Genomic DNA, 22,300 nt, shown 5'->3' with positions numbered 1-22,300 from the left:
GTTTTGTCTGTGAAAGGCTTCTCTCTTGTGTGATACCAACCGACCAGGGATCACCTCATCAACATAGTGATTGACATCATATACTCAACCAATGCAGCTACATGGCAATATCATTGAGGGGGGAAACAAATCCTTCACTGAGTTTAGAACCTGAAGCAATCTGGGTTATTGCTCACTTTCTTTTTTAACTGAGACAGTTTGTCTGCTCACTGTCACTGTCAAATTACAACTAAGAGGTTTGTGGCACCTTTAAGACTAACAAATTTATTATGGCATAAGCTTTCTTTGGACCACAGTCCACTACATCAGATGCATGAAGCATATTGCAGGTACATAGGTTGGGGGAGGTTATAGCACTAAATGTGCTAATGACAGAATGTCTGTGTTGTCATTTTATGAATGACCATTGTTCAAAACATAATTATCACCTTCTATAATTTTCTGAATTTCCTTTCCTTCTGACCTCACAAAGTGCATACTTCTGAACAAGTGATAGGGGAAAAAATGTGTTTCTTGGAGAATGTCCATATTGCCTGGAGAATGTACCAAGTGCAGTTGTTGTTGTTTAGTTGTTTAGTCGTGTCCAACTCTTCATGACCCCATAGACCAGAGCACGCCATGCACTCCTGTCTTCCACTGCCTACCGCAGTTTGGTCAGTAGCTTCGAGCTTTGTTCGTAGCTTCGAGAACACTGTCCAACCATCTCGTCCTCTGTCGTCCCCTTCTCCTTGTGCCCTCAATCTTTCACAACATCAGGGTCTTTTCCAGGGAGTCTTCTCTTCTCATGAGGTGGCCAAAGTATTGGAGTCTCAGCTTCAGGATCTGTCCTTCCAGTGAGCACTCAGGGCTGATTTCCTTCAGAATGGATAGGTTTGATCTTCTTGCAGTCCATGGGACTCTCAAGAATCTCCTCCAGCACCATAATTCAAAAGCATCAATTCTTCAGTGATCAGCCTTCTTTATGGTCCAGCTCTCACTTCCATACATCACTACTGGGAAAACCATAGCTTTGACATATGCTCATTCCCCCCAAGATCTGTTGGAGATTATGCATATTAGCCTGATAATGTACAAAATCCAACTGAGATGTTCACATCCACCAAAGCCTATTGGGAACTCTGCATAATTTCCAAGTATCTGGAAAATGTGCACCATTTCCTCTTCATGGATAGATTATATACACATTCTCCATGAGGTCTGGTGAATGTGCATAATGGCTGGTTGTTATGCAAATTAAACACTCAACTTATATTCTCCATAACATGTATCTGTGGGAATCCAGATACATGTTCTTTGTATAATACACAGAGAATCCTATCCTTAAATTTTCTTCACTAGCTGACTCCAGAGAGTCTCTCTGCTGCAAAAGCCCTCAGATTGGAAGGTGGATTTTCCACTCAGCTGCTTCTCTCTTTCTGTTTACGCTCTGTTTCTTTGGGTGATCAGGGGGTGCTCCTGGCACATTTGTGGCAATGGGAGATTCGCTGCAGTGCTCGAAGCTTCCTCTTCTCTCCCCCCCCCTTTTCTCCAACCCACTCATTATCCTAGGATAGAAATAATAGGTAATTAATAACTTCTCGAGAAGCATACATTTCCTGAGCATAATAATCCTCTTGGTGCTGAGCTTCCACAGAGATGATTGGTCAGTCAGGCATGCGCTGAAGGCATAGCATCCTTAGTGCACCAAGAAGGGATTTGGAAGGTGGGGGGCAAAGTATACAGTAGAAAACTCGGTTGGCATGCTTAGGTTCAAAACAACATTTCTTTCCTTCTCCTAGGATGTAGCCACAAAACTAAATTGTAACAAAACATCTGCAGTAAAGTTCATAACTTCTCATACAGTTTAACGGAATGGCTTCATAAACAAGTCACAGTGGGCCACTGTCAGTTCCTCCTCCTCTTTTGGGCCAAAGTATAAAAGGCCCTGTACTACCCAGAAAAGCTCCCCTGGATGGCATAGTGAAGATACAATGGAGGCAGCAAAGTACTTCGTTTTTGGTTGTATTTTGGGTTTTTGGGTTGATTCACCTGGAGTTCTTCTCCACTTGCATTCAAACCATCCCACCACTTGTCTACTTCCCAGTAGCATGATAGAGCCATGTAGTGGAACAAAATGTACTGGGTGAACTCTTCAGTTCTTGCTGCCTTGCCTTTTGTGTTGCCATTTCTGTGCCTTGTGTTCTTCCTTGAGTCTTCTCACTGTTTCCCCAATGAACCTCCCTCTCCTTGAGAGTGCTGGCACATGCCCAGCTGACTAGCAACTCTACTAATCATATTCCTGGATTGGGACTGCACTTGTTGGGGCAGGTTCCCAATTTCCATGGACTCACCTTCCCAGTGAAGCTTTCTTTGACTGTAAGCAAAAGGTTCCATAGGAGTTTGATGAATGACGAATCAAGAAAAAGTATTAATCAATCAGCTAAAATGAATGCATGCCTATTTTATATGCAAATTCTGTTCAGCTGAAAGGTCCATTGTATGATGTCACACGCCATCATTCATATTCCCAGGTAAACAATCAAGGCAGGGTTTTGTTTTTTTTAATATAGATGTTTTCCAGGGAGAAATGAATAGAAATCTGAAAATTAGTCATAAACTGAAAATCTCAAAGGGATTCGCTAGGTGGCTGTTGTTTATAAACTGAAAAAAGCCTTTATTTTCTAGCTTAAAAAATAGATTCTGGTTTATGTGAAAGAGAATGGGCTGGCTCTTTAAGCCTTAAGGAACATGGCCTTTATTCATAAAACTATTCATAAATATAGATTATGCCCACCTTGAAACTCAATGGAATTCCCTTCCATCATTTGCATTGTTAATCTAGGCCAAGGATGTGCAACCTGTGGCCCACTGTCAAAAGCCCTCTGCAAGCAATTGCGTCACACTTCTGGCAAGGGTGACCTATTCCTCCACTGGCAGCCCATGGGGAAATGGGGGAGGGTAGAAGAAGGTATCAAAAAGACAGAAGTGATAAGGAAAAGTGGATGGCAGCACTAGCAGGCAGTGAGACAGCAGTACTCACTTGACCTCCTGTCACCAGCGTCACTGCAACTTACCAGGAGGAAGAGGGGAAAGAGCAAGTTGGTGATGAGGTCAGTGCAGTGGAAACATGCCAATGTGTTTGCACCACGCTGACCCCACTGCCATATTGCCATTCTCCCTCCCAGTAAGCCACAGTAATGCCAGGTGATGGGAGGTCATGTAAGCACCATCATTCCACTGACTGCTGCTAGGTAGCAGAAAGAGAGAGGGAAATGTGATTAGCAAAGAAAGCAAGAAAATGGTAAATCCATGCACTTATGGTTGTGGCCCAGTGATTGCGAGCTTCAGTTTTGCCCACAATCGGTATGTGACCCAAAAAAAACTACTGCAAATAGATTGTGGTCCTCAATGCAGGGTGGGGGAGATTTGTCTACCCTATTCTTTTTGTTGTTGTTGTTAGAACGTTTATTAATTTTCCAATAAAAGACATCCAATTAACATATCAAATCATAATCCAATAAAAATCGACGGACGAAAGGTTATCTGATTTCTGACATGATTGAGGATTGCAGACCCAGAGATTAAAAATGGAGAGATAAAATCGAGATACGGAAATATGGAAATATTGATGAGAGGCAGGACTGAGATATGGATATGCTTCAAGGTTCAGACTGTGGGAAATCGTAAAATCAAAATTACAATTCGGAAGATAATTTGACTTTTTTTTTTAGTTGGTTTTTTTTTTTACCCCATTCTTGATAATAGAATGGCAGGATATGAGAGCATTTATGAATGACCCTAACAGCGCTTCCTGCATGGAGTGGTAGCCCTGTTTTCAATTATCATAGCCAACTACATCATGATAGCTAAGCCAGTGCCATGGGCAGAATGACTCCAGCCTTTGCAGTAGGGTGAGCAGCTGCAAGAGAGGGTCGAGTTTTTGCAGTTGTTTAGAAGAAGGAATTTCATCAGAGGCAGCTTTTTATAGCATTGTGCTACCAGAGTGAAAGAAGCTATAGCTGGGGAAATCTCTCTTCGGTGTAATATTAAAGAGGCAGGAGCCCTGTTTGCTGATTGCATCTAATCATTCTGTGGCGCATTTCAAAGAGTCTGTCTCTGCCTATAGGTTTCTGCATTTCTGTGTGAATGCTAGCAGGACAGAGTGTGCGAATTAAGAGAAGTGAGCAGGGATGTTTTTGAGAAGCTCCAGAATATATGCTCTGATGTGAAGCCTGAGTGCATTTAAGATCATTGGAACTATTCTTTGCGCCACGAAAAGAGAAGTTGTCAAAAGTGTAAAAATAAATTTAAAAAATACATATCCTCAGCAACAGAATCCTCTTCCCTCTCCTTTGTCCATGTTACAGCTGGTTTCAAGGCAGCCTTGTAAATAAGGTTGCTTCCAGACAACCTCCTTATGGAGCGTTTGTCCTGATTTATTTGCAGGGAGATCAGACGGCATTGGGTATTGATTGAACACTCATTATGATTTGACTGCTGGGAGATGATGTTGCATCAAGCAAATGTTATCCCACACTTTGCAGTGCATTTTCCCATCACTTTCCTTTTTGCAAAAAAAAATCTGATTTGGGGGTTGTGGGTGGCTTTGTTGCTCAATATCTAAATCAACGTTGATTGCACAACTTGCGTTTGCCAGCATGTGATGGAACCCCACCCCAAAACAGCAACCGTCTGAAATTGCTCTGAAACACTGAAAGGCACTAGTCAGCAAAATGTACAGATAAATAAAATACTATCCTGCTGGCAGCTTGAAAAGGAGGGATGGAGAGATTTGTCCTTCCTCCAACAGCCCACTGCCTTTTTTTAGCTGGATGTGGGGGACTGGCCTTTCCTTTTATCTTTTTGAATTTCTTTTATTGGGGGGGTATTTTTAAAAAATACAATTTAAGTTGATACAGAACAAAACTGGCAGAGCCCACTGGGTATGTGCTTCATGCAAATGATTCCAAGTATGGACCCCCAATCCCTGAGTGTTCATTCTCTTTGTGCCACCTGCTGAAGATAGCAATTTCATACGGGAGGGGCTTTTCCCTCTCTGGTAGCCTGCTTGGTTTCTATACCTTGCATAAAGGAGGATCAGAGTCTTTCTCTGCCAGCATGTACACTCACCAGCATGAAATTCTGACATTTACCCACCTGCCTGCCTTCAGTCCCTTCTCACCTGTGACTGCAAGGCTTGTCCTTAAATACAAGGCTGCATAACATTAAGGTATCTATAGCAGTGTGGTTCTCTTCAGTGTGCAGAATCCCAGATGATGAAAATCAAAACTGAGGTCAGTGTTCTATGCACCAGTCCCACTAAATGAGACTCACTTCCCTTGCTGAGAATAGAGACCCAAACTGTGCTCCTGGGAGATCCCACTGGCTCTCTGTGTCACAGTCTTCAGCAAACCGTACCATTTGCTCCCTTTCATATGCATGGAGTTGATCTAGTTTCTAGTAGAAGAGCTTTCTGACCTTGTTATGCCCATGCTGGTCTCCCATCTCTCCTTTTTTCACTCACTTCCTTGCTGCTGCACACTCAAAATATATTTGGTCCTTTTCCAGCTCAGTTTCTTCCCTCTTCATCCATCAGGAACAGTGCCTAATTGGTAGAGAAACATCAGAGAGTACTGTGAGAAAGGAATGGCTGTTGAATTTTTCTCCTCTGGAGAGCAATGACAAAGTTTATGATTTAATTTTGCTCTTTCAGAGAGTCTGCAAAGTCTATGCACACGTGCACACACACTTAAATGTATGTACGTACATACATATATGTTACATGCATTCCTAGAAAGCAAAGTCACACATTCAGTTCGGAAAAGCCCTTCAGAAACATGGTTTGGAAACATGGAAGACCACTTATGATGGTTATACACACATCACCAACGAAGAGGAAATGTATCCCTGGGGGGGAAAGGGAGGCATATTAGCACATGCTAATTTATATCTACAGGTGCAAGTTTAGAAAGAATTGCTAAGACTGAAGCAGAAATACATCTCACCATAGTGGGAAAGTCTAGTGTCCCAGTTCAAGAGCCCTGCTCTCCTTTCCTTTTTATTATTTATTGATATATACTGAAATATATCTACAGTGGTACCTCGCAAGACGAATGCCTCGCAAGACGAAAAACGTGCAAGACAAAAGAGTTTTCCATTTTTTGAGTCGTTCCGCAAGACGAATTTCCCTATGGGCTTGCTTCGCAAGACGAAACGTCTTGCGAGTTCTTGCGAGTTTGTTTCCTTTTTCTTAAAGCCGCTAAGCCATTAATAGCCGCTAAGCCGCTAAGCCGTTAATAGCCACTAAGCCGCTAAGCCACTAATAGCCGTGCTTCGCAAGACGAAAAAACCGCAAGACGAAGAGACTCGCGGAACGGATTAATTTCGTCTTGCGAGGCACCACTGTATATCCTTAGTGCACAGGGTAAAATTAGACGTGAAAAAGTGAGGAAGAAAAAGAAAGAAAGAAAGAAAGAAAGAAAGAAAGAAAGAAAGAAAGAAAGAAAGAAAGAAAGAAAGAAAGAAAGAAAGAACACCCATATGCTCTCCTTTCCTAATGTTTGGTCAAAATGACTTTCTGATGGTGAGAGCTGTTTGACAATGGAGCATCCTGCTTACACACAGTGTTAACCACAATCCACATCCATCATGTATTAATCCTGTTGTTTCCTATGAATTGCCAGATTTTGATGCATTTTCCCCTCGAACCAGCTTTGATTCTAATGGAGAGAGAAAACACAACCTTGCTGCTTTTTCACCCGGTAATGTGTACACAGCCTAAGACGGCTACCCCTCTGGAAACAAATGCACATGTTTCCTAAACATGGGGCTCTCTCCTTCACACTTTACGCTTATTTATTTCAGATTTGGGAAGTGTTCACCTAAACGTGTAATGTGAGAAGCAGTTTCCAACTCGACTGCGAGCAGCTGGCAAAAGAGATTCCTCGGTTTCCTTCTGCCTGCTTCTCTCTGGTCTCGGATGTTTCCTGATTACACCTGACGGCGCTTTCCCTCCCCCAGCCTTACATTGGTCATGCAGCAGTGCCTACTGCCACTTGGGAGAGCTGCTTTTCATCTCCAGCCAGGCAGTTCTTCTTTTTTTCCCCTCCCGGTGTGAAATTAACAAGTTGAAGCAAAGGCAGGTCGGAAATCTCCGCCCCCCCCCCCAAATGGTCTAATCTCCAGTCAGACGTGACTCCAAGGCAGCTAGTGGTAAAGTGCTTTCAGAAGGCTTGTGTCTCCTTCATTAGGAAAGGTCAAAGCCAATCACCCCAGCGGTAGTTTGAGGAGAACAAGATACAGGAGTCTTATTAGGGCGATCTGTCACTGGAGCCTTTTTGCTTTCTACAAGAACAGGTAGAAGAATGCAACATCCACAAGCCCATCATGGACTTCTTTTGCTGCCAGTTTCCCATCCTCTGTAGAGGCAGGTGGTTGGTGGCCCTGGAGGGTGCACAAGAAATGAATGCAAATAGGCAACCTTATGATATTTTCTGTGTGTTGAGACTGCACAGATCTCATATGTCAAGAATGAGGAGCCTGGGGCCCTTTGGATGCTGTTAAGCTCCAGCTCCCATCAGTCTTAACCAACATGGTGAGGAAGGTTAGCTGACATCAAACAACCTCTGTAGGACCACGTGTTCTCCATCCGTATCATATAAGAATACGACTTTTATCTGTGATCAATGTGATCAGGATGGGCATGTGCCCTGCAATAGATTTTAAAGAATCATATTTATGTTTCTTTGAACTTTTTAAAAATAGATGTCATTGTTTTATGTGTGTGTCCTGATTTACAGTGGACATCCTTTTAATTTGAGGGCACTGTTGCAGCTGTGCCACTTACTGGAACAGGGTAGGGGTAGGGGTAGGGTATGGAGGCAGTGAGGTTAGAATTGTGCAGGTTCACCACACCAGCCACTTCTGTGAACTGGGCTAGTTGGACAAAGAGTGTGCATTGAAATGTGGGGAATATTGTGCTAGGTTTTTTTTCTGATTGTAAAGCTAGTGCTTCTGTTCCATTTTCTAAAGTTCCTTTCATACTGCAGTACCAGTTGTGGCATGTCATGCTAAATTTTATTCACACCATTGGGTAATGTCATTGCTCCCCTAATCTTTCTGCACCTGTGTATTTCTGTTCCCCCATCATTAACACATGACAACAAAATGGAAGAACTGTATGTGGGTTGTTGTTGTTGTTGTTTAGTCGTTTAGTCGTGTCCGACTCTTCGTGACCCCATGGACCAGAGCACGTATGTGGGTATACTGCCCCAAATTCCATCACTTTACTCCAGTTATTTTCCAGGTTAAAGGAGCTGCAAATGGAATTTTGCTGGAATAATAATAATAACAATAATAATAAATCTGAAATGAGCACTAAACATGTACTAATTTCCATTAATTTTCTGGAAGTCCATTTTATGTCATATGAAAGCTCAAATATAATGTGGAAATTAAAGTTTAGGGACAGTTTAGGGAAATTAACAGTTTGTATGGATGTGAATGCAGCCATAGAAAGCTGTCAGGGCAGCTTTCTGCATTTCTAACATACTAGATGAAATGGATGCTTAGTCCAGTCCAGTACAACTCTTCTTAATCAGTTTAAAAGGAGAGGGGCAAGGTCATTATTATGCATTGGAACAACATTAGAAAAGGAAAATTCATTTGGACACTTACAGCACAATGCTTTACATGTCTACTCAGACATAAGTCCTGCTAAGTTCAATATTTTTTGTTCCCAGGTAAATGGATGGAAAACTGCAACCCCTCAAACAGTGCATTGTCCTTCTCTTTGCTTTTGTCTCATATCAGCCTTTGGTCAGGTCAGCAGGGAGTTCCCTGACTACATATAGCAAGGATGGCATTTGCTAGCTAGCACATAGTGGGAAAATAAAACTCCTTTTCTCCCCCATGACCATGTGCTAGGAAAGACAGCTCTGTCATTTCATCGTGGACCAGAGACTTTAGGATCAGTAAAAACAAAAACACTAAATGCTCCACTTCAAGTACTTCGTGCCAAGGCTAAGGATTAACTAACTAACAGCTGGCATTATAAAGGTTAAGACAGATAATATAGGCTAAGAGGTGACTAAAAGTCAGGCTTCACAGCCTAAGCTGACCAAGAAGGAATTGCTTTGTGCTTACTCCATTAAGCATTAGTAGTAACATGCATGTTGTTTATGAAGGCTTCCTAACCTGCATCAGTCTGCCTCGCCAGGAACCTGTCACTGTTAAATAGGTACAGGAGGCTGGACTGGATAAGTTGATGACCTTCTCTTCTGTAGATCTCCAAATGGTCCCTCCATCGCCCGCTTTTTCCCTTTCCTTACCAAATGCTATGTCTGTGTTCTGTTGCTTTTGCAGGTGCCTCAGGGAGACTGGAATAATACCTTGACTAGGGACAAGGACAATGAAATCCCATGCCGGCGCATGCGGAGTGGGAGTTATATCAAAGCCATGGGGGACGATGACAGTGAAGATTCGGAAACCAGCCCCAAGCCATCCCCCAAAACTGCAGCACGGAGGCAGAGTTACCTCAAGGCCACTCAGCAGTCACTGAGCGAGCAGAGCACCACCCACAGGTACTGCCTTCTTATTTCACTGCTACCTGGTACTCAGTGAATACCTGCATCTTTGGCATGGTGGTAATGGCTCAGGTGCCTCAAAGACTGACATCTATTGTGGCATTCCTAGATTTCACTGTTCAGTTTGCCCGACGCATGATGGGTTACTACTGGGTTACAGGCATGTGGTAGAGGGTAGAGCTGAGATTAAACAGTGGGCTCAGAGGGAAAAGAAATGCAGAAGGGACAGGGAGGGTGATAATTGCATCATTAATGGTGTTCATTCACAAAAAACAGTTGTTGACAGTACAGAAATCCTGGCATTGGTGAGTCAGTTAACATATGTAATGAGTTTGATTAGTTTTGGGTTTTTTATATATATATAAAGGTTTATCACAATTTAATCCAAATCAGTGAAATATAGTATGAGCTATATCCATCTTCTTCCTTCTCAAGAATGCTTAAAGGGTTGCAGGGAAGATAGAGACCATATGACCATTTGAAACCAGTGGGTGATAGAATGGCATTGTCACGTGAATAGTATTCTGAAGCTGACCTAGAATTGTGACTCCTTTGTTCACAACCCTAAGGACCAAGCTTTTCACATTATATATTGTTCCATTCACGTATTTAGTACCTGATAGTGGGTCCTGCAGAACCTTTGATTAAAGTGCATTTGTACACTTAAGCTAGGGCTGAGATGAGCACCATTTCACAGCTGATTTTCCTGGTCATGGTTAGAAGGATGAGGGTGCAAAAGATGTTGAGGTGGAACTTCCACAAAATTATTAGAACAAGATGTTGAGGTGTGCTTACTCCCTGCTAGGCATAGCTGTCAACTTTTCCCTTTTCTTGCGAGGAATCCTATTTGGAATAAGGGAATTTCCCTTTAAAAAAAGGAAAAGTTGACAGCTATGTTGCTAGGACAGAGGGATTGCAAGACCTCAGACAAAAATAAACAAACTGAGAGCCAGTCTATAAGTTATATTCATCACATGGGGGGTACTGGAAATAGCCTCCAAGTGGCTGGTGATTCCCAGCACAGCTGTAATGTGTAAAATGACATCATAAAAACCTGCTAGATCAAGCCAGATGCCCGTGGAAAGGTGGCAAACTGGACCCAGGCACAAGAGTGCTCTCCCTTCCTTTGGTTTCCAACAACCAGTATATATAGAATTCTACAAGTTTCCATGCCCTGCAGTCAGCATGGAGACTAGTATAAAAAATATTTTAGACAGCTTTATTGCCCCTCCTATTTCCAATATTTTATTTCACCTGCATCCATGTGAACATCTCCTTCATGCAAAGTGGCCCTTGACAGTTTCCTGCCCATTGATGGTTGGACTGGAAAGTGACTTCGACTGCACTTTATTCTCCATGTAGATTAATAGAAGAGATTAATAATAATAATAATAATAATAATAATAATTCATTATTTCTACCCTGCCCATCTGGCTGGGCTTCCCCAGCCACTCTGGGCGGCTTCCAACAAAGATTAAAAATACATTAAAATGTCACACATTAAAAACTTCCCTGAACAGGGCTGCCTTCAGATCTCTTCTAAAAGTCAGATAGCTGTTTATTTCCTTGACATCTGGTGGGAGGGCGTTCCACAGGGCGGGTGCCACTACCGAGAAGTCCCTCTGCCTGGTTCCCTGCAGCTTTGCTTTTCACAGTGAGAGAACTGCCAGAAGGCCCTCAGCGCTGGACCTCAGTGTCCGGGCAGAACAATGGGGGGTGAAGACTCTCCTTCAGGTATACTGGGCCGAGGCTGTTTAGGGCTTTAAAGGTCAGCACCAACACTTTGAATTGTGCTCGGAAACGTACTGGGAGCCAATGTAGGTCTTGCAGGACTCAGCGGCTGCCCCCAGTCACCAGTCCAGCTGCCGCATTCTGGATTAGTTGTAGTTTCCGGGTCACCTTCAAAGGTAGCCCCACGTAGAGCGCATTGCAGTAGTCCAAGCGGGAGATAACCAGAGCATGCACCACTCTGGTGAGACAGTCCATGGGCAGGTCTAAAGTCCTACACTTTCCTTCCTACCCTTCTCCTGTCTGTACCCTGCTCATTCACCCCTGAGAGGGCAGAGGGGATCTCTGTTCAAAAAGAACCTGCATACGCGAAATGTAGTAGCCAAGGCTCCAAAAGAATTGTTGATAGCTTTAGTAAATGGCCAATAAAGGAAGTCACCTGTCTTGCTAGTTTGTAAAAATGCAAGACCTAGTGCCATCTGCTGGCCACTGAGAAATAAATGTTGCTTCTGTATTTTAAGTACAGTACTGGTTTTGTGAAGCCCAGTTCAAGCTGCCAAGATACCAGCACAAAGAGGATTTAGAACCATGTTGTCCAGGATGTTGTTGGAATGGGTGTTTATAAAATTACAAATACATTAACTAAATTGAGAGAAGTACTTAAGGTTCTATGTACACAGACTGACGGGCTTGGATAGATGCAACTTTGAGGGCATCGCCAACTCTGGGAAACAGGGGTGGAGCGCTGGAGGGATCTTTGCACCACAGCGCCGGATATGCTTAAGACGACCCTGCTTCTATCATGTCACTTCATCCAGATTCTGTTTGTGCCATGATTACCAGGCACAAGTTTGAGTGGTTTTTATTTTGTCCCTCCACTTTCCCCGGGAAAAGCCACTGTTTACTGCTGAATTGGAATGAACGGCAGGTGGATTTTCAGCAGATTCATGTTTGTTCAGATTCAGCGGAAAACAGTGGGTTTTCCAAGGGAAAGTGGCGGGGACTAAAGAAGAACCACTCAGACCCGTGCCTGGAAATCATAGTCTGGATGAGCCCTTGCCTCTTTTCCAATCTAAAACATCCCAGATGCTGCAACCTTTCCTCACAGGGTAGTCACTCCATCCCCTTGTTTGTTTTGGTTGCCCTTTCCTAAAACTTTTCCAGCTTTGACTAATGGTACTGTAGGTATAAAGGTATCGATTCTGTAGGTATCAATTCTATACTAATAGGGCAACACCTGCATGTATGGAGGTCTGTGTGCACATAAAAGTCCTGCCATTAACAAAAAAGGCAGTAATTCTGGCCATGCAATCCTTTTTTTCCTTTTGGTTCCAAAAGCCTAAGGAGTCAAAAAGCTTCCTTGAAAAGCACAATGGTAGATTGACTGAGTTAGATCTGCCAATGACAGAAGTCACATACAATGTGTTTACAGTTGCAATCCAATGCACAAGGACCTAGGCATAAGCAAAAACCTTTATGTTCACCCTGGCTTTTTAAACACTGTAAAAAAATTTTATCTCTTAAATCTCATATTATTAGTTTAGTCTATGCTTTGACCATGGCATTCTATTTTTGTCCCATGGGATTATTCTCTCTCTCTCTCTCTCTCTCTCTCTCTCTCTCTCTCTGTGTGTGTGTGTGTGTGTGTGTGTGTGTATGTATATGTATGTGTGTGTGTGTGTGCGCGCGCGCGTGCTGATGTTATTTCTTCCAATTTAATAGTTTATTGGATTGCTTGATTTGTGTCATGTATCACCTAGAGGATTGGGCGATACTAAATAAATAAAATACTTCTGAATAAACATGTTTAGCATCACACTAAGAATAATAGGTAAAGGTAAAGGACCCCTGGACGGTTAAGTCCAGTCAAAGTCAACTTTCAGGCCAAGGGAGGCGGCTTTTGTCCACAGACAGCTTTCCAGGTCATGTGGCCAGCATGACTAAACCGCTTCTGGCACAACAGAACACCATGATGGAAGCCAGAGCATACAGAAACGTAGTTTACCTTCCCACCACAGTGGTAACTATTTATTTACTTGCACTAGTATGCTTTCGAACTGCTAGGTTGACAGAAGCTGGGACAGAGCAACAGGAGCTCACTCCATCGCGCAGATTCGAAATGCCAACCTTCTGATCGGCAAACCAAAGAGGCTCAGTGGTTTTCGACCACAGTACCACATGCGTTTAGGATCACACTAATAATAATAACGATAATAATGTAAACACTTCAGTCCTAAGCACACTTATTAGTAAACAATTCTCATAAATCGGCCTTGCAAAGAGATGGGCCATTGGTCTAGATATCCCAGTATCCCCTTCTCCAGCCTGATGCCTTTGGAATGTTCTGAACTCCTATAATCTCGGACTCTTGGCCTTGCTATAACCCAAAATATCAGGAGGTCACTAGGTTGGGGAACGATGGGCAGTGACTAGCAGCACTCTCCAGAATTTCAGACAGGAGTCTTTCCCAAACCTGCATGGAAAGACTCAGGACAGAAGCTCAGACTGTCTGCAATCGGATCATGCACTGCACCACCAAGCTACGGCCCTGCCATTATTTGCTCAGCTATCAGTTTTCTAGCAACGACAATGAGTTTTGTTTTAAATGCAGCCTGTTGGAGTCTTGGAGATGTGCTTAGCAAAATGAGTTTGAGAGAGCAAGAGCTCCCCTGCAGCTTCATTCTTCAGCATGACAAGTACAAGCTATTATGTGATGTGCTCTGGCTGTATGTGGAGCGTGGCTGTCACCCAGTGGCCATTTTGTGCTTCTTCTTCTGCCTAGTTTGTGTGCCTGTTCTTGTAAGCCTTTCCTTGTGACAACTGAGGGCCAAACAAGATGCAGTGTTAAATATGTATTTAGCAATGACTGGTGGCCATGGGTACTGATGGGTACTGGAGCCAGAGCCAATGGCAGGCAGCACCACCCTCTGACTGGCTGTAAGAAAGAAGGCAGGAAGGTGAAGACTGGGATAGTGCCCCCATTTGCCTTCATGCACCAGCCTCCTTTAAAAAAAAATACCAGTAGCAGCCACTGGCATTGCAGCAGATGAGAAGGGGGAGATTAACCATTGTCTCTCATGCTGCAGTCCTGATCAAAATTGCCCCTTTGACACTGCTGTTTGCTTCAGAAGAAAATCCCCCCACTGGTTCCATAAGTACATTTTATCCATTGTGTGATTTATTTCCATAACCAAGATTTTAGGTGACAGTAGCACAATACGCACAATATGCAGGTGACGCTGTGGGTTAAACCACAGAGCCTAGGACTTGCCGATCAGAAGGTCGGCGGTTCGAATCCCTGCGACTGGGTGAGCTCCCGTTTCTCGGTCCCAGCTCCTGCCAACCTAGCAGTTTGAAAGCACGTCAAAGTGCAAGTAGATAAATAGGTACCACTCCGGCGGGAAGGTAAACGGCGTTTCTGTGCGCTGCTCTGGTTCACCAGAAGCAGCTTAGTCATGCTGGCCACATGACCCGGAAGCTGTACGCCGGCTCCCTCGGCCAATAAAGCAAGATGAGTGCCGCAACCCCAGAGTCGGTCATGACTGGACCTAATGGCCCTTTACCTTTTATTGTTGTTGTTTAGTCATTTAGTCATGTGCAACTCTTCGTGACCCCATGGACCAGAGCACGCCAGGCACTCCTATCTTCTACTGCCTCCTGCAGTTTGGTCAGACTCGTGCTGGTAGCTTCGAGAACACTGTCCAACCATCTTGTCCTCTGTCACCTCCTTCTCCTTGTGCCCTCAATCTTTCCCAACATCAGGGTCTTTTCCAGGGACCTAGCACAATATGCTATTGGTACATCCTGGAAGGGATAGCCTTGCTTCTGGTAAATTGGCCATGCAGCTGTTTGTTCCCCTTTAAACATCTGACAACTTGCTTGTTCTTGCACAAGGGCAGGGCAATGAAAAAAGAGCAGATCTGAGGGGAAGCAAAACTATTAACCAACAACATCCATATGTTGAAAGAGGAGCTGATTACTAATTACAGCCTCTAATAGACCTGCACAACTGTATTCTACGTAGTGACTTACTGTCCTGGGAAAGTATAGCATTTTCCCTAGGTACAAAATATTGCACTCTGGGTGCTTGGACACCACAATAACCAGGAAAAAAGAGGGGGGACTATCTGCCTGCAGACTGTCTGCAACAAATGTGTATTTATAGCACCAAAAATAGTCATGCCGGAAGGCCCTAGATGGCTAATTTGGGAGGGTGCCTTCCTAATGTCACATGGCTTAAGTGTATTGATTAATCTTTAAATGCTCTATTTGTTTTTGCTCCCATGTCTTCTAAAACAGCCTAGTGTTAAGTAGAGCAGAGGATGATTTGTGTTAGGCAAGGCTTGAGATGCATTAGTTGGTAACTCTGTCAAATCTGCAGTGTGCAGGGAGCTCTGGCAATACCTGATTATCACAGATCCACAACTGATTTTGTCTCTCCTGTTGTTCATGTGATCATCATCTCAGACTCTCTGTCCTCATTCCACAGGAGTCTGGACCGCCTTGATTCAGTGGAGATCCTTTTGCCTCCAAAATTCCCAAGCTGGGAGGAAGAATACAACCAGATCGAGGACAACCTTAATGAGTCCAGTTGCATCAACCAGGTAAGAGCCAGCAGTTCACAGCACCAAGGAAGGCCAGCCTGAGGGTGGGGAAGGAGCAGTAAGACGGGGGGAGGTGGCTTTATATAAGATCATTTGCTCACATTGCAGCTCAAAACAAATTTTGCATTTCCCACATTGGCTAGAATGTGAAGTCAATCTCTTCTGGTTCTGATTGCTGTAGCACAAATATGTCAGAAGAGGTTCAAAGGCAATATGTGTTGTTTATATTATTATTATTATTATTATTATTATTATTATTATTATTATTATTATACTGACTCTATCCTCCCCAATAAATACTCAACACATTCTGTGGCCACTGAGCATTCTCAGTCCTCATTGGATAGTTTTGGGGTCCTTCCTTTCCCTTTAGGGTTGCCCCTGCTTCTTCCGCAAACCTTGGTATTTCCCCAAGCTGGCTATTACGTGTGTGTGTGTGTGTGTGTGTGTGTGTGTGTGTGTGTGTGTGGATGGTGCTGTTTGGCCTGCATAAGGATTAGCACAGAGAGAATCAGTTCACTACTAGTATATAGGATGCTAAGATGAACCTTGCTGGATCAGAATAAAGTTCCATCTAATCCAGTGTCTAGGATCAGACAATGGACAAGCTGGTGCCTCCAGGAAGCCAGCAAGGTATGGAGGTGACAACCTTCCCCTTCCGTTTGCTTGTCCCTCAGCAACTGGCACCTGAAGCTGGAGGCTCCCTGTGGCTAACAGCCACTGATTGACTTAACTTCCTGAATTTGTCCGTGTGGGAACAAAACTAAAGTGGGTGAGGTCAAAGCTGGCAGTGGATGGAGCTACTCCACACTCCCTCACACACTTGCATGAACACTACACCCACATCTCTCTCACACATGCATACATGCCGCACATCTTTCTTTCACGCACTGTGTATATCTCTCACAGACACTCTTGCACAGGGGAATGCAAAGTGCTATCCCACACACTCTTTAGCTGTTCTAGAGTCATTGGCACCAAGGGTTGGATCTTGCGGCATGGTGATTAGCTTTACACTACTTGAACACATGTTGAAAGAGTGACTGAGGCAATTAAGTGAAAAAGAGGGGCCTGCACCTTTCATAGTTGTGTAGAAGGGGGTGGGTCCCAGCAGGTGCTGGGGGGGAGCAGGTATCCCTCTTCTAGCCAGCTCTTCAAAGCACAGGAGCCTTGTCTTCTTTTGTGTCTGATGTGTGTGGATGGATGTGAAGTCTTTGAAAAGTGGGTTTAGCCAGCTGGTCAAAACCTTCGCAAGACCAAGAATGACATCAAAATCCTGTGTTCATGTATACTGAGTAAACACATCACCAAGCAAAAGTTATTAATACATTTTGCTGGAAGACCAACATTGGCTCTGCACCACACGGGATGGATCACATGCGAGATTCAAATACAGGCACAATATTTGCTTTTGTGATATTTGTCTATACCTTCCATTTGTCTGGTGTCTCCCCCTTTATAAAAAAAATACTTTGTGAAGCTGTTTGAGATCCTCAGGAAAGAGGCTATATTATATTTGTCCAATAAGAAACAATCAGCAACCATGTCTTGGGTGTTGCAAATCAAGCGCATCAAACTCACTTTGCTAAATTACTACTTCCCTTAATCACTCCTTTAAAAGTAGCAAGCACATTATACTTCTAAGGCTCAGGTAGCAGAAAGGATTGGGTTTGTTACATTTCTGTATCACTTCCTAACACACACAAACACACACATTTCCAAAGCAATTTACAGCCAGAGCAAAAACAGGGTAATGAAAATTCACAAGCTTATCGAAAGCATAGGGTAGCATTCAATGGTAATCCTACTCATAGCAAACCCACTGAAGTTAACAAACATAACTAATTTATGGTTCATTAATTTCAATGGGTCTACTCTAAGCAGTTGAATACCATCCATAGGCCCACCCTCTCAAACCCTGAGCCAACCCTGATTCACAATTGTAGTAGTGTTTTGTGGGAGGGTTTGTTTGAAATCTGCCAGCATTGTTGAAAGGAGATCACCATGACATGATTCTCTATTGATACAATTGACCACTGAGCCAGTCTACCAGTAATCCATGAGCCCAGCCCTCAAATTTTGCTCATGGTCATGTGCTTCTGCGGTGGTTGAAACGCTGCGAATTTTATTCTTGCTGTGAGGGAATCTGTGAGATTTTATTTCTTCAGGGCTTTCCATAAAGAAGCTACATCCTAGAGATTCTGCTAATGCCTGAAGAGAAAGAAGGAAAAACAATTACTCATGAGCCGTTTAAACCCAAATTACATGAAAATTGATATGCATATGATAGGAGATAGGCATCTATACAAAATACCAACATTAACCTTTGCCATTTTAAGCAAGCAGGTTCTTAGATTGTCGTTTTAAACCAAATGTTAATTTTTGAATTTTCAAAAGGTTTTCATTTCCTACCATATGCACAAACCTGCTTTCATTTCTGAACAGTATTATCTCTCTAGCAAGCCCTTAGAAATGGCTTATGTGGCCTTTTTTCCCCAACAAGAAAAAATGAGAATGGGTGTATTTTCCTACCCAAATCTGATTAATTCAGCACCATTAAAATTGCAAAGGAACTTCCTTTGTTCTGAATACATTTCTCAATGGCTCAGTTTGGATTATCTTTCCTAGATTTTTTTCCAGCATGAGGGAAACAAGAAGTTCTGGAATCTACTTCATCAATTCCATTTTAATGAAGAGTAACAACCACATGCACCTAGTCTTAAGAGTTCTCAGATTGGACCACACAGCTGTTCCTGCTGAGTCCAGGTGGGATGTACAACCCCATCTAAGGCTCCAACCCTATGCAAACTTATTTGGGAATAAGTCCCACTGAACTCAGCAGAAGTTCCTCCAAAGTAAATATACACAGGCTCAGTCCTTTTATTAAGAATTCTGAATCCAAGCTCTTCTACTTAGATTATGCTTTACTAGCATAATCATTCTCCACAGACTTGTAGGTTAACTCTATACAGATATGAATGGCCAGTAGAATGGAAAGGAAAAGAATGAAAGAAATGTAATGTGTTGGCAGCAACCAGTCTGTTGGGGAGTGTGCTCCTTACTGAGACAAATAACTCAGGTGAGGAGCCCTGTTTATCACTAAGCAGGGTATCATAGCTATGATAAAGGAGCATCTTGCCTACAATGGGTTCAGGTGTTTTGCTGTTTTTTGCCTAGATCTTCATAATGTGGTGGTAAGGGTCTGACAAAGCAATCAATATAATACCTGCTGTATGTATATCCTAGTAGATTAAATTGAAAATACTCGTATCAGTGGTAGCTTGATGAGGACCAGTCCATTGGTGGTGAGAAGAACTAATCAATATACAAACACAGCCGTTCTGGGTGTAGGATTGTGCTCATGGTTTTTGAATGATCTTGTTAGAAGAGCATCTAGAATGCTAAGATCTGTAAAGATTCAGATTGGGCAACAGAAACTAAGTACCAATATTGTGGAGCTCTGTACCTCTTTTCCAGTTCCCAGACAATTCCTATTATTTGGACTTCAAGATTTTGTATTATTCATGGCAATTGGAGAGTAGGCTTTTGCTGTAAACTGTGAAAGGTTGGCTGATCACCCTTGTATTAAAATTAGTTTTTGTCAAAGTGTTCACTGTAACTAGGGGCTGATCATTTTGTCTGTTTTGTTTGTGTTGATTTTTGTTTCACTGTGCTTGGTTAGCTTCCTCGTGAGCCTTTGGCTTGGACGTCATGGACCAAAACTGTTACATGGTCACCACTGTCACTCTGTGATTCCTGTAGAGTGCTTCTGTACAGAAGCAGTGAAATCCCCATCCCTCACGCTTTAATCTTCTCCAACTCTTTCTTCCAGATGTTTGGACAACCCTCATTTATCCCACAGATATTTACACAAGGAGAGCAGGTACCGTCATCTGACAAATCTTCTACTGCCCCTTACATGCACAAAGGAAGTTACCTTATATATCCAGGCCACTGATCCACCTATCTAAGCACTAGCTGCAGTGGCTGACATCAGCTCTCCAAAGTCCCAGGCAGGATTCTCTCCCAGCACTTTAACGTGCTCACTGGGTATCAAACTTTCTGAATAGTTGTGCTGCCGTTTAGAGACCATTGCACAATATTTGAGGCTGGGCTGCCTGTTGAGAGGAGGTAAGAGAAACTGGGATGAGCTGAGTGAAGTAGCAGAGAGTCTGCATCTTATTCCGAGGTGGATTGGTGGTGGCAGATGTTCCCTGTTGCCCTTCAGTGCTGGAGTGAGGCTCAAGCTAAATCTTCCTGTGACAAGGTCTGACCTGGCTCAAAATCAGTAGATATGAAGGATACCTTTGGAAATCAGAGAAGGAACCCATCTTAAAGATTTATGCCCTGTATGGAAGGATCAGAAAAAAGGACAACAAATAAACTCGGTTAGGTTAAGAAAACAAGTGGCCCTTACTGCTTCAGTTTAAACTGTTGTTTGTTATGCATTTATTCCCTACGAAGGTTTAAATATATGGATATCTTGTTCAACTGGTGTCAGCCACACCAAGGTTAGTGGCGGAAACTGGGCTTAACAAACATGAGAAAGCATCAGCATCATATTGAAAGGGCTTTAGGACAAATGCTATGTTGGAACAGCTGGGATAGGATGGAAAACATTAGCCCCTGCTATGTTCCTCAGCATAATCTGAGAAGAATCTTTTAGCCTAGAACTGGATGTAAATATGATAGGCTTTGGTGAAATGAATAGAATCAATTCTTCCCAATTATAAACATGACCCAGAAATAGATTATTAGATTTAGGGACATAAGTGGAAGCTTAAGAGTTGCTGAGCATCACAGAGTGATTAATGTCCTTTTGGGTTCTTTCTCCATGAGCTTACCTGGGCATTGTAACATCCTCATTCACAGAAATGCCATGTCCCCATCCTTTGAGGATCTCAAATAACTTTATATCACCATTGAACTAGTCTCAAAGCATCCTTGCCCAGCTTGTGATGCACCAAGCTTGAGTACAACCCAGAAGCAATGTATGGTGGTGACCCAGAGGCTCTTCTGCTGCCTGATTGGCAATGCCAAAGCACAGGTACAGACAAGCACCTCACAAACAAGAATGCAGCAGAGCTGGTCACCTGCGTCACTATCTCGGCTACAAGTTGTGCTTCTTCTGCTTTGAAGTCAAGAGAAAATGGACCTGTGTCAAAAGCCAACAGTACATTATTTAAGGCAGGAATGGGGAACCTATGGCTCTCCAGATCTTGTTGGACAATAACTCCCACTGGCTCCTGCTGGCAGGGCCCAATGGCCAGGGATAGTGGAAACTGTCATCCACCAACATCTAGAGGGCCATATCTTCCCCATTTCTGATTTGAAGAGCAGAGCCTTCAACCACTTCATTCCACATACTCACTTATAAATTCATACATCTTAACAACACAATAAATGCATTCAAGCAAAAAGGGAGGGTAACCCATGAGATCATATCTGGGAAGTTCTTTTGGCATGAGAATGACCAGCTTTGTTCTTGCAGGCGAGAGAACCAGAGCTGAACGACCAATATGAGGGGATGTGCGAATCAGCCTACAGCGAAGCAGAATCGGCCACTGTAGAAGTCCTGGACCTGCCTCTTCCCAGTTACTTTCGCTCCCGGAGCCACAGCTACCTCCGAGCAATCCAGGCAGGCTGCTCCCAAGAGGAGGACACCATCTCGGTGCGGTCTCTCTCTCCACCCCCAGCCAACAGCATCAGTGGCAGTCGGACGCTTCCCAGCAACAGCAGTAAGTCTGACCATACGGGGCTGGAGTGGAGGAGGAGCGGGAACTGGAGGGGGTAGCCAGACGTGGCTTGGCTAGAGTGTGATGAACATTGTAAAGAGAGTTTTGAGCACAACATAAATTTCCAGGTCAGTGTTGCTTCAAAGAAGCAGTGACTGGGTTTTTCCATACGCACTGAATCGGGGCTTTGGATCTGGTTTCAATTAACGTAAGGACTTAGAAGTTGACCTATCTATCTATCATCTATCTATCTATCTATCTATCTATCTATCTATCTATCTATATCTATCTATCTATCTATATCTATCTATCTAATCTATCTATCATCTTTCTAAATCTTATATTCTATTTCTGTATCAGCACTACAGAGAATGATTTGACTCAAAAATCATAGAGTACAATCCAGCCAAAGTTCAGTACAGTGGTACCTCGGGTTAAGTACTTAATTCGTTCCGGAGATCCGTACTTAACCTGAAATGTTCTTAACCTGAAGCACCACTTTAGCTAACGGGGCCTCCTGCTGCCGCCGCACTGCCGGAGCATGATTTCTGTTCTTATCCTGAAGCAAAGTTCTTAACCTGAAGCACTATTTCTGGGTTAGCGGAGTCTGTAACCTGAAGCGGATGTAACCTGAGGTACCACTGTATTATAGAGGAGTCTTTCTCCTCTA

The 22,300-nt window shown here is 43.3% G+C and overlaps 1 protein-coding gene across 3 annotated transcripts in view; it reads left to right on the top strand.

Annotated features, from left to right (window-relative positions):
- Nucleotides 1–22,300, top strand: part of DLGAP4 (DLG associated protein 4) — a 326,608-nt gene that overhangs the window by 236,822 nt on the left and 67,486 nt on the right. For all 3 annotated transcript variants that reach the window (XM_028734923.2, XM_028734925.2, XM_028734924.2), the window contains 4 exons: nucleotides 9,343–9,560; nucleotides 15,781–15,895; nucleotides 19,728–19,778; nucleotides 21,387–21,633. In XM_028734923.2, the coding sequence (XP_028590756.2) occupies nucleotides 9,343–9,560; nucleotides 15,781–15,895; nucleotides 19,728–19,778; nucleotides 21,387–21,633 (631 nt within the window). The remainder of the gene's footprint in view (nucleotides 1–9,342; nucleotides 9,561–15,780; nucleotides 15,896–19,727; nucleotides 19,779–21,386; nucleotides 21,634–22,300) is intronic.

The sequence above is a fragment of the Podarcis muralis genome, chromosome 5 (assembly GCF_964188315.1).
Source record: "Podarcis muralis chromosome 5, rPodMur119.hap1.1, whole genome shotgun sequence".
Classification (NCBI taxonomy): domain Eukaryota; kingdom Metazoa; phylum Chordata; class Lepidosauria; order Squamata; family Lacertidae; genus Podarcis; species Podarcis muralis.
This window is presented reverse-complemented; position numbering and strand designations above follow the sequence as displayed.